The sequence below is a fragment of the Elgaria multicarinata genome, chromosome 2 (genome assembly GCF_023053635.1).
Source record: "Elgaria multicarinata webbii isolate HBS135686 ecotype San Diego chromosome 2, rElgMul1.1.pri, whole genome shotgun sequence".
Taxonomy (NCBI): Eukaryota; Metazoa; Chordata; class Lepidosauria; order Squamata; family Anguidae; genus Elgaria; species Elgaria multicarinata.
The window spans coordinates 59,588,255-59,605,071 of NC_086172.1; the positions used below are offsets into that span (position 1 = coordinate 59,588,255).

A 16,817-nucleotide genomic window follows, 5' to 3' on the forward strand; every position below is an offset into this window, starting at 1 on the left:
GAAATCAAAACAACCCGTGAAGCATTACATTGTACTATATGAATGCAATAGCAGCGTTGCGCTTTTATTAGATTTTCTCACTGGAATGTTTAACTTGGTCGGCTAGGAAAAAGAGGCTTGTAAAATTATGAACACTGTCAAAAACATGAATAGAGAGAAATCTTTTCCTTCACATCAGATGTCTATACTACATTGGCTAACTGAACCTCTGAAGATCAAATTATATGTGATTTTAACATATATCATGCTCCCCTTTGTGTTCTCCATTCATATCAGGACACCTGTGCCACAATTTGCATAGTAAAAAGCCCCACTTCTGCTTCAATGGAAGCTTTTCCCTCTATGCAATTGGCAGGCCTAGGGCCCAAATTCCACTTCACTATGGGCAAAGAGTTAAAGACCCCCTAACCCTCACACTATGGTCCTGATGCAGCTTAGGTTCCTTATGCATCCTTTTCAGATATCACCACATGGTATATATTAAAGAAAATATCCAATGGATACTCCCCCCTTTTTTAAAAAAAAACCAGTGGAATTTTGAGGGGAGGAAGTAATGGGGCAGGGGGAGGAGGAAGATTTAACTATCCCTTCCTGGAGCACCATGGTCCCTATCCAAATTGGGGGTAAAAGCTTTTTCCTAAAGCTTTTAAAACTTGATGTTGTTCTGACTTTATACTGTTAGTTTTACCCTACCCAGTGCCTGTTTACCCTACCCTGTGCCTGTTTGCATTCTCTTCCCCTCCTTATTGTTTTACTATGATTTTATTAGATTGTAAGCCTATGCGGCAGGGTCTTGCTATTTACATTGCTGGTGCTATATAAATAAATAAATAATAATAATAATAATAATAATAATAATAATAATAGTATGCACACTTAGAAAAGAGTAAAAGAAAGTAAGACAAGCTTTAGATACACACTATGCGATTAGCATAAAGTGTAGTTTGGCCATGAGAAGTTGAAACGTAGATTATGAAGGCAACAGAACTTATGGTCCTACAATGAAATGGACTGCCAATATGTATTTATTTATTTATTGCACTTTTGAACAGCCCAGTAATAAACATCTCTGGGGAGTGTATAGTGCATTAAAACATAAAATACCAAAAAACAAAAACAAAAAACCAACCAACCAACCAAAAAACATAGGGAGTGGGGAGTGCACATTACAAAGCCAGCAGCAAGGAGTGAAAGCACTACAGCACATACAACTAAGGTAGAACCAGTAACAAAATAAGAGTGCTAATGTCTAAAAGCAATAAAACCAAGCAAACAAACAAAACACCATTTCTTAAATGTGTGGGAGAATCAAAATTTCTCCACGTGGTGCCAAAAAGATAATAATGTAATTGCCTTTTAGAGTTTTCGGTGGTTCTGACTGAAACCCAGAATGGATTCGTAGTCCCCCCAAAATTGGAGCCACAAGCTTCCACTAGATAGATAGGTTAATCAGTGGCCATCAGACATGGCTGTGAAGTGGATCTCCATGCTACCAAATGCTGGGGAAAACAAACAACCAATGAGTGTCTGTTCAGACCTGGTTTGTGAGCTTTTCAGTACATCTGGCTCTGCTGGAGTCAGAATCCTGGGCTTGACTAGATGAAACTTTGTTCCCTGAAAAGAAAATGTTGTTAGCCCTATAAAAAAAAAAATCTATAGCTTCCCTCAAAACTCTTCACATGTTTTGCTACTTCAAATTTTGCAATAGTTGCAGTTTCAAATGCCAACTCTGGTTTTGATTGCATATTCATTTTCGAAAGGATAAAACAGATAATAGTCTGCCTGTTTTTTACCCACCCACCCGAACCCTATAAAGAGGTCTGTTATAGGGAACAATTCATGTGTTACCGGTTTCCCCCTCAAGGAAGAGGGATGCCTGGTTGATCTTGAAAAAGAAAAAGAAAACATTATTTTTAGGAGGAAAAGCCATTAAGATAGCAGATGGTGTGTTGCTTCACTGGAGATAGCAATTGTATTGCAGCTGTATGAACAAACATAATTGGCCAGATTTCTCTGGCTTTCTGAAAAAGAAACCTTGTGCTTATATGTATCCTTAACACTTGGACAGGGTTTGTATATTGGGTGAAATGGAGTAAACAGTTTCTCATGATCAAAGCTCAACATATGATATGAAATGTTACCTCTTGTTTTTAGGATGGGTTACTTTTAGCCTAAGCTACTGCAGAGCATTGTCCCAAGAACATAGCCTAAGAAAGAAGGTAGTGTGTTTCAGAATGGGATTTATTATTTATTATATCCCACCTTTCCACTATAAATAGCACATGTACTTGGGTTCCTTGATAGAGTTCCTTTGCTCCGGAAAAGATCGCCCTATGGGCCTCCCCCTTCCCACGCACCCTAAGTTATGACCCCAAAAGATAGGATGTTGTGCTCACTCTGTGAGATGTTTTTCAGCAGAAGACCTCCTAGGGTGACCATATTTGGGAAACCAAAAAAGAGGACACCCAGCGGGGGCAGCAGTTTCCCCCTCTCCCCTCCAATCGGCACCTTAAAGGCCTCCAAAAAGTGTGTCATTCACTTAAGGCCCTGATTAGAGTGGAGAAGGGGCAAACATATCATTCCCACCCCATTGCTCCAATTAGGGCCTTTTCTATAATGTCTGGAATGGCCCACTTTCTCCTTTTAAGGCCCTGATTGGAGCGGTGGGGTGGGGGAACGATACACTTCTGGAAGTGTGTCATTCCTCCCCGCCACGTTAATGGTGGTCTTAAAGGGGAAAATGCGTCATTCCTGGGCATTATAGAAAATGACAGAAAATCTCCTTTTACAACCAGGATAGAACAAAAAATCAGACAAATCCAGGGAAAACCTGACAGTTGGTTACCTTATTTATGAAATGGGTTTAGAACTTTCTCCTCATCTAGGTTTTCTGCTCTGAAGGGCTGTTGTCCAGGGATCATAGGACCAAACAAAGTTCAACATGATGAACGAATTCAACAGTTGTTTGGATCTTTGCCATAGTTTCCAATTTATTGCCCCAAATCTAGTGCATACTTTGTGTCTCTTCTTCAACAGGAGCTGTTCAGGAAAGAGAGATAATGAAATATATAATACTTCATGCAATTGGTCATTTACAAAGCGCTCATAGTTAGGGACGTCCAGATTTTGTGGATTGTGCAGTGTTATTTGTCTGGCATCCATTCACAGATGGATTCATTTTTTTTCCATTACGCAGAAAAATACAGAAATAATTCCATACGAAAATTCGCTGCATTTTACATAATTTATGTTAGTATAACATAATTAGGATATTGTCACCCATTCCACTCAACTTCCCCCGATATAATTCCCCACATTTTGAGCTAAACATTTTTGGCTTAGTGTGTCATGAACTACTCATAACCATAGTGGCTACATAGCCATGGTTAAAATATGCTCACTAACCATTTGCTGCAAAAGGTTTAGTGCCCTAACCATGGCTTAGAGCGTTGTCTGAACAGGCCCATTCCAATTCCAGCTATCATGATCAAAGTTAACCGGACTTCTTCAGCATCCTTCTTGCTCACACATATCATGGAATCACCTTTTGATAAATACAAAAGGCACATATGGGTATTTGTTAGGTTCACAGCTTTCAGTGTTGGTGTCATGTCTAACCCTACTGCTCCTGTTTTGGAAGAAGGTGTTTCAGGTAATCAATCAGAATCAGAGGAAGCACCAGACACTAGCCAGCCTGTACCAGTGGGGGAGAAAGCTCTCATGGGCGATTCAACAGCTGGGAGTCAGCCCTCTCCAGAGCTTATCTCCTTAAGGCCAAATCCTACAGACTCAAGGGGGAGTGAGGGTGCTTCTGGCAGCAAGCATTCCAAAACACTAACTGATGCTAGAATCTGCCGGAAGCGGAAACGCACAGTGCAAAAAGAAGCCGTAAGAAAGTCGGAGAGATTGCGCCAGAACTGACCACCGCACCAGACGCTTTGAAATTACGGGCTTTGAGAAGTAACTTCTTTCTCTTCTTGAACGGGCAATTGTCTTGCTTAGTTTGCATAGTGTTGCCTCAGGGGTCATTTCCAAGAGATATCCTTTATTCAGGTAGGAGAGAGATTTGTTGTTTAATAAAAGCTTTGTGGATTACTTAGCAAGCCTCAGCATTTGCTTCCCATCTAAAGTATGAGCATTAAGAGAGATAATTAGGAGAGATATCTGGTTGGGGGGGGGGCATTGGCCAAATTTGCTCAAAGAAAGTCTGCAATCAGCTAAGAGAATGGCAGAGCAGCCAAAGCAGTCTTCATAATGTATAATACCTCAACCAAACCTTCATAAGCTTTATAGCATCTTACATCATTTTTCATAATCTCTACACTTAAAAGGGGGAAAAAGTTGTAAATTGGACGATTTATTTATTGCAGGTCTTTTGCACTGTCACAGCTTTTAGGTGGGACTCTCCTGATCACCGGTCTTTCCCTGAAGAAAGTGATGGATTCTATGCCGGGATTAAGGTAACAACAAAGCACCTCATTTAACAAACTTCTCTAGCATATCGTGATGCAGATTTCTTTATTAACCACCTCGCTCTGCAAGACAACACACCGTAAAATTGGCTTTGGTGATTATAAACAGGGTGCTTCTAGGGGCCCAAGGAGAAAATGTTTCAATAAATTGCCTGCCATTCTATCAATCATTCTATCAGGCTTTCTAAAAGCACTAACAGCCACAGCATCGGGGTGCCGTGAATGCATTATGAAAGTGTTCCATGTTCATTCACCTTCCGAGGGATGGTTATACACAACGTTAAGTAGATACACAGTTCTGTGAACACAGAATTATTCAGGCGTAACGCCTGAACAGTTGCAGATGCATCACACCCATCATGTGAAATGAAAGTTGTTATATCTTTAAATGGACAATCTTTGTGAAGACACATATGGGATTAGTCCGATCTGGATCCTTTGAGTTTTCTGAAAGGTGCAGCCCACCTTTCCCAGGAAATAGGGGCAAACCTTCCATTATGTTAATGGGAATTTTTAGCAGGCTGAAACATTTTCTGACCCCGACTGTCCATTTGGGAGCAGGTATTTAATAGAAGAGTCTTTCTTTCTCTCCCTCATTTGCTTATTTTGGAATGCAGTATAAATAACTGAGGCAAAAAAGTCACCATCTCATTATGGAAGTTGAAGTACAGATTGGTTTTCAAAAGCTAAGCCTATAAAAACAAAGGACATGCATGGTAAGTCCACCATTATTATTTATGGCATAATTGTTATGCATTATAGTCATCACTGTGACTTATACATAATGCCTTTGATTAGAAACCTAACAGCACAGGCATTGTGTTCGGGTGAGGTGGTATTATTTATATCATAGAATCATAGAATCATAGAATAGCTGAGTTGGAAGGGGCCTACAAGGCCATCGAGTCCAACCCCCTGCTCAATGCAGGAATCCAGCCTAAAGCATCCCTGACAGATGGTTGTCCAGCTGCCTCTTGAATGCCTCTAGTGTGGGAGAGCCCACAACCTCCCTAGGTAGCTGATTCCACCGTCGCACTGCTCTAACAGTCAGGAAGTTTTTCCTGATGTCCAGCTGGAACTGGCTTCCTTTAATTTGAGCCCGTTATTCCGTGTCCTGCACTCTGGGAGGATCGAGAAGAGATCCTGGCCCTCCTCTGTGTGACAACCTTTTAAGTATTTGAAGAGTGCTATCATGTCTCCCCTCAATCTTCTCTTCTCCAGGCTAAACATGCCCAGTTCTTTCAGTCTCTCTTCATAGGGCTTTGTTTCTAGACCTCTGATCTAGAAGTGTGTGTACTTGCTTTTGAAAACTAATTTCCTTTTCCCCTACCCCTGAGAGGATACAATAAAGTGCTGAAACCACAAAGATGGGGAAACCCTTTTTCATCCCCTAGGCCAAATGGGGCTGTTCCTTTAACATTTCTGGAGAATTCCCACACACAATGCACTATTGTCAGCAAGCAAAAATACAAGTTCATGGAGAAGGATCCATCCTGCTTCTCTTCCAATAGATTGTCCTACTTAGGATCAAATTTAAAGCCAAGATGCATATTTCTGTGAAGGCACAGCTACGTCTTCCTTCCTTTCTTTTTTTTAACTCTAGAGCGAGCATGAAGGGAGCAATCCAGATTGGAAGCATAGTAGGAGGCAAAAAGTGAAAGCCCCCCTGCTAAGGGCCCATCCAGGTAGGGCCTGCCACACTTACTTTAGAGTAATGAAGGAAAGAAGACATAGCTGCTAACTATGCTTTGAAGGTAGCAAGTAGTTTAGCTCAGAGTGGTCAAATCTGATGGAATTTCGAGACCTATTTAAAAACATTTTTGCCTTAAAATCCTTAAAGTGTGTCTATATGATACAGTCACTACTACCTCCAATTATGGGTTTCCCATCATTATGATCAGATGCACAAGTAAAAGATCTAAATCTTATAATCTCAGATCCATATCACTGCGAACATAATAGTAATGCAGTGGTAATATAACCCAGTTATGTATTATTCTTCCTTTGCCATAAAATGAAGGAAATGGGGAGAAATGAGAGACTTGGGGAAGGGGCATTATTCAGGACCAATGGTTGGGGGATGATGAGAGCTTAGTCCAACAACATCCATAGGGACAAAGGTCTCTGCCCTCCCCCCCTTAGCATTTAGTCAGAAGGTCTAAAGTACCAGGGACTAGTGGGGAAAACAACCTTGCTGGAATGCTGCTGCCAGTAGTGTAGACAATATTGAGTTAGATGGATCAATCAGTGGTTAGACTCAGTATAAGGATCATGTATCCATATAAATTAGTCTTCCTTTCACTTGCACATACAAAGTGGAATAATGCACCAGCCACATGCCCAGCTAATTATTCTAATATACACCCTAGCACATTTTAATTAAGGTTTTTTTCCACTAGTAACACTGCACTGCACTGAACAAATCAGTTCCATGCTGTTAGGATTTTTCAAAAGGTCTTTTTTCTTCTGTATCAGAAATAAGAAACAATTACCCAACTATACCTGAAAATGATTTTGTAATTACTGACAATGTTCAAAAGCAAAAGGTAACATTTGGAAATTAAGACAATGTCTACTTAATAAGCAATTAGAGTAGCTAATTTGGCAGAATGGTGTAGAGCTAAGCAGAAATCTCAGCAAGTCACAAAAATAGCCATTTCGCCTTATCTTGCAGTGGCAGTGATCCAAGATCTTGTTAGCTTTGCCCTCCTAGCAGTGAGAGGGAGGAGGGAATGCAAAGACCAACAAAAAGACAACAGCACACTCTTCCTCGGTGACTGACTTGAATACACACTGCCAAAGCAAAGGCATTTTTTCTTCACCCCCCCCCCCGCATTTTTTAAAATACATACATGGATTTGTATACATCCATAGCGATGAATACATATGAAATGCATATATATATGAAAAACAACAACTAGCAATTATACATAAGCATCAACAAAAGTGGACCAGATATCCAAATAAGTATCCATTCGAATTATCCATGTCACCCATTCAAATATTGAAAACATTGTTAAGATCCTCAATCCATTGCATTGTAGGAAGGGAGTGGTTATCCTTCCAGTGTTGTAATATCAGTCTTTTAGCAGTCAAAAGGGCACTATGAATCCATTTAAACTGACCATTCGTTAATTTCCATGAAGCAGGGAAATAATTTGAAAACATGTGAACATCAGCAAATATTAAAGTCTCTTCCAGTACAAAGTTTATCTGTATAATAACCTCCTCCCAAAAAGAATAACCACTGGATGTTGTCAAAATGTATACTTAAAAGAACATTAGCTGTAGTGCACCACCAGCAATTAGCCTAATTAAACAATCCCTAATTGTTGTGATGTGCAATAAACATGTAACAAAAGGATTTGCTGAATAGGACACAGCCTAAGATCCATAGACATGATAGATATAGACACCAAAATGGCAATCCACTGATTAGGCAAAATGGGCCACTCCAATTCCCTATTCCATTCCTGCTTAAAACCCTGTATATCATATATATTCACCAATAAAAAGTATTTCTAGGCATGGATTGTGGCTTGCTTTGCCTGACTAGCCTCAATAAATGCTTTCAATAATGATGGAGATTCTGATGCTGTAAAAGCAGTACCCCACTAGGTGCAATCAAATCATCCTTAACCATTCTAGATCCATAAAAAAAAATTACACCTATGGTCTTTGGGAAGTTTGTCTATGCCAAGTTAAATCCCAATGTTTCTCTGGGTAGTAAAATGTTCCACAACAAAAGCCAAGGGATGGTTTCAGAGTCTGCTTCCCCAGATCAGATTTCATGTGAAAACTCCCATGGGACATGTTTTATTTTCGGGTAGGCAACTTTGAGAGCCGCGAGAACCGTTTTCATGCCCGCCCTGAAAAAAATGTGGGAGGGGGAAGGCATCCAGAGCACTATGGAGAGCCCAAGGGGTCAAATTTAGCTAAATTGGACTGTTTTGGTGTCGTACAGTGCTATAGATGCCATTCCCCCACCTATATGTTTTCAAGGCACCCCATGAATTTGGGAAGGGGCAGTAGGAACCATCTTTGAGGTGTGAGCTGTGTGTTGCTGATACCTGTTTTATCCCAATACATTAGCAATGCGTAAAAAAAAGGCATCCCAATGGGATAAATCAATATATTTCTTGGGATATTCCCCCCCCCCCGCCCCAGACTCTTTTTAATATCCAAAACAAAGACTGCCATGGGCACTTAAATCTGCTTCCCCAGATCAGTTTTTTGCTGGAAATTTGCTTTTGCTTTCTAATGTTTTTCTGCCCTCTTAATGAGATAATGGCTGTGTACTGCTATTTTAAGAGGCAAGCCCAGAAAAATCTCAGCATGAGCAGGCCATGTGAGTGAACTTTTCACTTTTGCAGGTTCACTCTGGAGCAGGAACTTGTATGAGTAGTTGGGTCTGCATAATTTTGGGGCTTGAAGAATCCTGGGTTTAGATGGACCAGTAACCAGAGAGAGTTCTCAGTTAACTTGCAGTTATTCGTTTCTTTTCCTCTAATCCACGTTTTTCTGCTGTACATTTCCCCAAAGAGTTAGAAATGACTGTAATAGATACCCAAATGTTTGGAGGAAATCTGGCACATGCTTCTATTCACACAACAACAACAACAACAACAACAACAACAGACAAATGCTAGGCCTTTTTTAATGACAATGTTTATTTTATTAATATGTAATGGGTCAAATAAGTGTAACCATATTGGGCTGCTCTCAGCTTTGCAGTTATTCTATCCCTTACAGTCTCACCACAACGTTTCTGATTAGGGCCTGTGTTCACAGCTTCTTCAGGGGAGCTTTTTCAGCCTTGTGACTTTGGGCTTCCGCTCACAACTCAAAACTTGGGAACTGCAGCACCCTTCCACACCGCAGAACATGAAAATACAGCTCTGCTCTAAATGAAAGGCCATCCGCCATCAAAACAGGTCAGGGCTTAATATGAACACAGCCTAAGACTGATCATCTGTCTTTATTTGCAGTTTGTGCCCGAATCCTTACAAATTGCCGAAGATGGCAAGGAGCATATTTTGACAATACTAAGTACCATCCCTATTACCTGTCTGGGCCAGGATGACATCTGTAAAATTACTTTGCAGCTGAGTACCGGAGATTCTGGTAGGAGTTTTATGTCAGTGAGCATTTGATCAAGCGCGTTAGCTGACTTTTCCTGAAATAGCAATAATGAATCAAAAAAGATAGAACAACCTCGCTATCATTTAATACTGCTAAAAGCCTTTGAAAAATATAAAATCAAAGAGATGACAAAAAGTCCTTAAAGCTTGTGGTTCGTGCATGTTATTTAGATTTAAGAAATATATTGTTTGTGGTGGCTCATGCAATGTGGATGTTTGTATATAACAGAGACTGTGTGATTCAATAAATACAAAGATGGACACTGAAATGGAAGAGGTAAGTTCAAAAACCTTGACATAGCCATAGGCTCATGAGTTGGACTTCAGCAAGTCGCTTCCTCTCAAACCTAGTTTCTTATTTGTCAAATGAAAACATTTAATACAACTTTGTATGCAGAAAAGTGGGGGAAATCTATATATTAATTGTTTTCACAGAGAAACCCAAATCCTGAACATCTGGCACTGACTCATTTTCCTTGGTCAATGGGGTAATGTCTTCAGAAGCCTTCAGACTGTCTTAATAAATAATTGGCTTTGAGATGTACCAGTGTAACAGCTGTCACATCTTGTCCTTACTATCAGAGCAATCCTATGGTCTCTATACAGCATCTCAGGTATCATAACACTGTCTTGAATGTCCAGACCTCTCCAAGGTCTTAGCCAGAGTTCTGATGCCAGTGCTCCAGGCACTCTCCTGGCTCTGCCCTGCCACCATGAAGGTTTCTGCAATGGCTTCCTCTGTATGGTCAGAACTCTGACCTCATTGACAGGGGGAAATGGATGTTTGGGGGACTTAGGGTCTAAAACATCCTAAGCTCACCCAGCCCCCAGCAATACCTATAGCACAGAATTAGCTGGACTCTGAGGTTCATTTAACAGAAATTTCCTTTTCGATGAAAGAGGCAAAGAAGGCTTCCAACATTCCTCCCACCCTGCTGGCAAGAGCCTGGCAGGGCTTTGGATCAAAAAGAGCCTTTGAGATTGGAGTGCTCCATCATTCAGGTTCCTCACCCATAGGATTGCACTGTAAGAACTGCAATAAGTCTTAGGATTGGGTTGCAATGTGCTACTTAAATGGTAAAAAGTAATAAATGCTTCTAATTTTGGAATTTTTACTCCTTATTTTCAAAAGATCTGTAGGCTGCAATTTGAAACACAACAAACACAGTGGGAATTACTTCTGATTAAACATGCATAGGATTGCGCTATTGAAAAACTATCCTACAGTTTGTTGAAGAACCTTCTGATTTATGCTAGTTCTCTAACAATTTTTTTTAAAATTGAGGGTCCTGCTTCCATCACTAAAATTATTGGTGAAAAAGAAACAGCAATACTAGACCATGGATGCGATCTGTAAAAGTTCTAATAGACAGAGGGGCAGGTATATGTACAGAGAGAGGGTGTGTGTGTGTGTGTGTGTGTGTGTGTGTGTGAGAGAGAGAGAGAGAGAGAGAGAGAGAGAGAGAGAGAGAGAGCTTTACAACACCCATACATTCCTTGGTAACATCTACACTACTTCTTTAAAGTGCTTTAAAAATGCTTTATAAAAGTTTTGACAACTGTTGGGGCCCAGGACACACTCCAGATACAGTTGTCAAAACTGTTATAAAGTGCTTTAAACTAAAGCAGTAGTGTTAAGCTCAAATGAGTTTTCTGAATTTGAATGGATACCAAAGTGTTGAGTTCTTTATCTTGGCTTGTTTATATTATAGTTTTGGCTAATTGGCCATCTATGGTAAGAGTACTGATAGGCAGAAGCGACCACCATAGAGTGAGTTGCAAGTGGGCCTATCAGCAACATTTGTAGCCTGCCCGTCCCTTTAAAGTTTGCCTCTTGGGAAAGCAGCTCAGGCATAAAGAAGATGAAGGCTGGTCCCTTGTTTTGTGAATAGGTCTCCTAATTGTCTCCTGATATCTTGTCACTTGAGTACACAGAATTTCTGGTGTGCATGTGCCACCAAGAGGGTAGAGGAACATACCACACCCCAAAAGTCTGATGTAACCAAGAAATGTATCCCAGCAATTGAGTCTACAATTTATTTATTTAGTTCATTTAGTTAGTCCAGGGAGGTCTATAAAAACAAGATAAAATACACAAATAAATTAAAATAACCCATTAAAAGAGAAAAATATATGAAAATGCATTAAAAAGCCCAGGAGAATAAAAATGTCTTTGTTTGCACCTAAGGATAACAGTATTTATCATAGAATCATAGAATAGCAGAGCTGGAAGGGGCCTACAAGGCCATGGAGTCCAACCCCCTGCTCAATGCAGGAATCCACCCTAAAGCATCCCTGACAGATGGTTGTCCAGCTGCCTCTTGAAGGCCTCTAGTGTGGGAGAGCCCACAACCTCACCAAGCAACTGATTCCATTGTCATATTGCTCTAACAGTCAGGAAGTTTTTCCTGATGTCCAGCTGGAATCTGGCTTCCTTTAACTTGAGCCCGTTATTCCGTGTCCTGCACTCTGGGAGGATCGAGAAGAGATCCTGGCCCTCCTCTGTGTGACAACCTTTTAAGTATTTGCAGAGTGCTATCATGTCTCCCCTCAATCTTCTCTTCTCCAGGCTAAACATGCCCAGTTCTTTCAGTATCTCTTCATAGGGCTTTGTTTCTAGACAATATTAAACATTTATTTGTTTAATATTTATTTACAATATATTCTACCCTATCGGTTTCCGGGGTGGGGTACAAAAATATATAGCTCAAAACAAATAATAATAAAACTGATGAAATTTACCTGGTAGTAACTGCCATTTAACAGAACTTATATGCAAGTAGATGTATATAGGATTGGGTTGCTCATCATGATTTCAGTGATGTTGAGCCAAATATGGCACATTTTATATTTGTGTGCATTGACACCAGACAAACTTTGTTGTATTACTTTGTTTTGCCTATACTGTTGTTATTTCTTCTTCTTTACTGTGTAATGGGTTTGTTTTACGGATGGGGAAAATATCATCTGACCATCTAAATCAACTAGAAAATCAAATTAGTGACCTCTCGACAGATTTATATCTTTAACCAAGATGTTCATGTGGATTATAGATAACCTGGTATGGAGGAGCCCAGACATAGCACTTTCAACATGCCAGGTGGATCTGGAGCATATATCCTGCAAGGAAGGTAGTTGTGCAAGAGCATCACTCACTGTAAGAGCTGTGAATGACTTTGCAGAGGATGGAACACTCATTAGCTATATCAGAGCCAATCCAATCCAAACAAGTGAACCATTATGGCAGGATTATATACCAATAGATGTCAAGGTAGGCTAAATAAACAACTAAGGATTTTCCAAAGCATGGTCCACAAGCCCTTCATGGTCATATTTAGTGAACTGTGTGTACATGTCTGGTGAAGAGTCTGTGGGGGTGAGCGAGTGTGGCTGTGGGGGTGAGGGAGTGTGGCTGTGAGTGTATGAGTGTGTATGTACATGACTGAGTGTTTGAATCAGTATGTGAACTGATATGTCAGAGTGTATGTTTGTGCTCATATATGTATGCTGGAGCATGTACATGTGTGACCTCTAGAATGCAGCCCTCAGGGCCAAATGTTTATGCACCCACGACTTATAGGCTGGTTATAAACAATTGCAATTGCAATGATAATAAGCAGAACCTTGAATCTACTGATCTTGTACCATGTTTTAAAAGTCAGATTTTGATTCACCCATAAAACCCAAATGTAGCCCATCATGTTTTGCAAGTAAATACTGCTAGTGCTACTACTAATACTACTAGAGTACTGCTTTAGAGACTACATGCATTACATACCTCATTTTACCCAGGTCACAGTTCAAGACTTCCCCACAGAGAACTGCTACTCTCTCACTGATCCACACATCATCACATTCGATGGAAGGTGAGAATTCTTTCATAAAGCAAGTTTGTTTCATTGTGTTTTCAAATTCAAATGTTTGTATTTATGGATATTGGCCTAATATATGTACAGATCCTGGTTGGAATGTCATTCTTTTTCTTGGTTCAAAACAAGCTGTAATCATGTTGGACCTTTTGTCTCACCCTGAGTGACAACATGGTAGTTCATAGGATCAGGCTACAAAGCTGAAATACAGGAACCTAAGCAGGTTTATTCCAAACATGTTCCATTAATTTCAATGAGGATTTTCAAGAAATTACAGAAAGTTAGCACTGCAACATTCTCTGCCAGGAGCCCAGAAACTCAGGCCTCCTGGCCAAATCAGCCCCAGTGGGCTCTCTAGATGGCCATACCCCCTTCCCGTGACCCACCCTCTTTTCCCCATCCATGGATCATTTGTTGGTGTCAGGGCTTTTCTACAGTTTCCCCCCCCCCATTCTAAAAAGTTGGCATGCCTCTTCTAAGACTTAATTATTGACAGTTAAGAGCTTTAAGCTACAACATGCTGGTATTTGGGATATTTGGCTCCACCCTTTTTTGCTTTCGGCCACACCCACCAATGGAATGCAGCTTCTGAGAACATCTCTGAAATGGAATCTAGTCCTCAGGCTCAAAGAGGTTCAACATCCCCTTTTCTATGGAAATAAGATCCTAATTGCATCAATTGCTTTTTCTACAACTTGAAGGCATTTCATTCAACCATGTGCAATGAACCTCTGGTTTCTAAATGGAATCAGCATTCTTGCAAATGCCATAGCACACATCATCCATAGCTGAATGTAGGTGTGCACATAAACTACTAGGTTGGAGAGTGGTCCTGAATGATAACAACATTAGTTCTATAGCGATCTCTGGTACGGATTTATGTTTTTTGTAAAATACACTCCATCTGCATTTCACAGATTTTCAGCTGTCTTTCATTCTATCATCCACTCGTTGGCAGAATCAGATTTTCCCCTATTACCCAAATTGGTTCAAATTCACATCAGCACAAATTTGCACTTGCAAAAATGCACACATAACCCCCAAAAGCAGAAATCCCCCTGCCAAATGCACACGTTCATGGTTTAGCCTATGGGTGAAATCTGAATTTTCAGCTGCTTTTTTATGTATATTTCTCGGCCTAAATTTGCATAAAATTCAGGAAAGAAAGGTGGATCTGTACAACTGTTGTGGAAAAGCCGGTCTGCTGTGGAATCCAGTGGTCTGAGCCATCAAAATCTGAACTCATTTGATTCCATTGCAGATTTCTCCAACGCCCTTAAGACTTATGCTCATTTGCAGGGAAGAAGAGTAGAAATTTCAACTTGTTCAGCACACAGCTATATGCCAGATGAAAACCCAGTTAACAGTAAAACTTACATTTATAGCAAAGGTGTTCTGAAGAAAAAGTAAATATATGCCTTCACTTTAACAGGATTCTGGTGGAGCCCTAATTCTTCATATGGAGTGTTCACCTAGCCATAGACAACCTTGTAAAAGTGGGTGATTAGTCACAGAAGATGTTATTTGAGCACTGATTTTGCTTTGAAGAACACCATGCTGTAAAGCATCCAGTTACAACTAAAACATATTTATTAAGGCCTGGAGGCAGAGATATTTTCCCATTTACTTTTATCAAATGTTTATCCTTCTTATCCACGGCTGTTGCCATAGCAGCAGCTCTTAGGCAGCTATAAGCTCCTCACATGAATTCTTATGCACTCCCAGCTAATAACTCCAATGGTGTTAGTTTGCTTATGTTGATGAAGAAGTGTTTCCTCACCAAGTGTTTATTTTCTTTCCCCTCTGAGGCCAGCCACCATACTGGTCTAATTAAGGAGCCTTGTTGTTAAAAGTAAAAATGAGCAAATCAAAAGAGTGAGGCAGACTATTTGGTAAATCCTGCCTTTATGTTGTTCTTTTGATTGCTTAGGCGTTATGATAGCAACATCGTTGGAACTTTTGTTCTGTACAAGAGCCTTCACCGTGTGTTTGAGGTGAACGTGCGTCAGTGGAACTGTGGCAGCCATCACCTCTCCGTTGCCTGCAATTGTGGCGTAGCTGCATGGGAAGATAATGATATTGTTGTCCTCGACATGTGCAACAGGCAGTTTCTGGAAACCAAACCTCAGTTGATAATTAAAAGCATCAGGGCCTCGTCACAACAAAATGTCAGAATCATGAAGTCCTATGGAGGGAAAAAAATTACTGTGCGTATGTCAATTTATTTTATTTTATAATAGGCCTAGGTCTGACAGGAGGACCAGTTATGTAAATGGAGTGTGATGACTCCTGTAATATAGGAAAGCTTAAATTCTAGTATTCCCTGCTAAGCTGTTTCGACCAATCATGTGTGTTAGGTTGAGCTAATTCCACCAAGCATAAGGACAAGCAGTGTCTTCCAAGGGATGGAATATCACCCATAAAGTCTAGGGTTTGAAGTTCAACCCTTGTCTCCTTAATCATAAGTTTATTGGGTTGCATTGAGCCACACTCAGTTCCATTTATCTTCAATCTCCACTTAAGAGCTTCAGCTATTTGGCAGTACAGAATTGTAAAAAATAAAAAAATGGAAGATGGTACTCAATTGCATTATGCGTCCTTGGTTAAGAATGGACGCATTTGGCCATGTCTCATTCTTCTGCATTCACTTTTTTTTTCTATTCTGTATATGAAGAAATCTGAGAATATGGTTATTTATTTATTATTAAAACATTTAGATCCTGTCCTATATCACAAGGATCTCAGGGCAGCGTACAGATAAAATCATAAATATAAAGTAGAACAATAAATATACAATTCTAAAACAAATTAAACCATTAATATGTTAAAACCAAGATGAAATTTTAAAATAGTAAAATCCAATTAAAATGAGACAGTGTGCAGGCCGGTGGTTTTAGCCATCAAAGGCTTTGTTAAAAAGCCATGTCTTAACCTGGCACAGAAATAAAGCCAGTGTTGGTGCCAGTCAGGCCTCTAAGGGGGAGGGCATTCCACATCTGGGGTGCTGCAACAGAGGAAGCCCTCTCCCACCATAGCGCATAATTTTTAGTAAAGTCTGATTTAAAAAACTAACAAAAGTGAAATTCTCAGCCTTCTGCACTGGCCAAATTCAGTATTCAATGAATTGAAAATGCTATTCGCAGCAATGGAGAGGACCCTATTGCCCTGCCTGTCATATAGCAGTTAAAGATGAGGAGACTATCAGAAGAAAAAGAGAGGTAACAACAGTAATTGAGCACCACAAACATGGTTCAACACACAGGGCTTTAAACAAAGATTTTAAGAGTTAAGCATTCAAATCTGCCTTCCTGGATGTAGTGTTTTTCTGAACCGAA

At 40.1% G+C, this 16,817-nt stretch overlaps 1 protein-coding gene across 1 annotated transcript in view; it reads left to right on the forward strand.

Moving 5' to 3' along the window:
- Positions 1–16,817, forward strand: part of LOC134393285 (von Willebrand factor D and EGF domain-containing protein-like) — a 282,594-nt gene that overhangs the window by 85,727 nt on the left and 180,050 nt on the right. Inside the window, exons 7-11 of the mRNA XM_063118315.1 lie at positions 4,371–4,460; positions 9,461–9,596; positions 12,667–12,884; positions 13,406–13,479; positions 15,413–15,689. Of these exons, the coding sequence (XP_062974385.1) occupies positions 4,371–4,460; positions 9,461–9,596; positions 12,667–12,884; positions 13,406–13,479; positions 15,413–15,689 (795 nt within the window). The remainder of the gene's footprint in view (positions 1–4,370; positions 4,461–9,460; positions 9,597–12,666; positions 12,885–13,405; positions 13,480–15,412; positions 15,690–16,817) is intronic.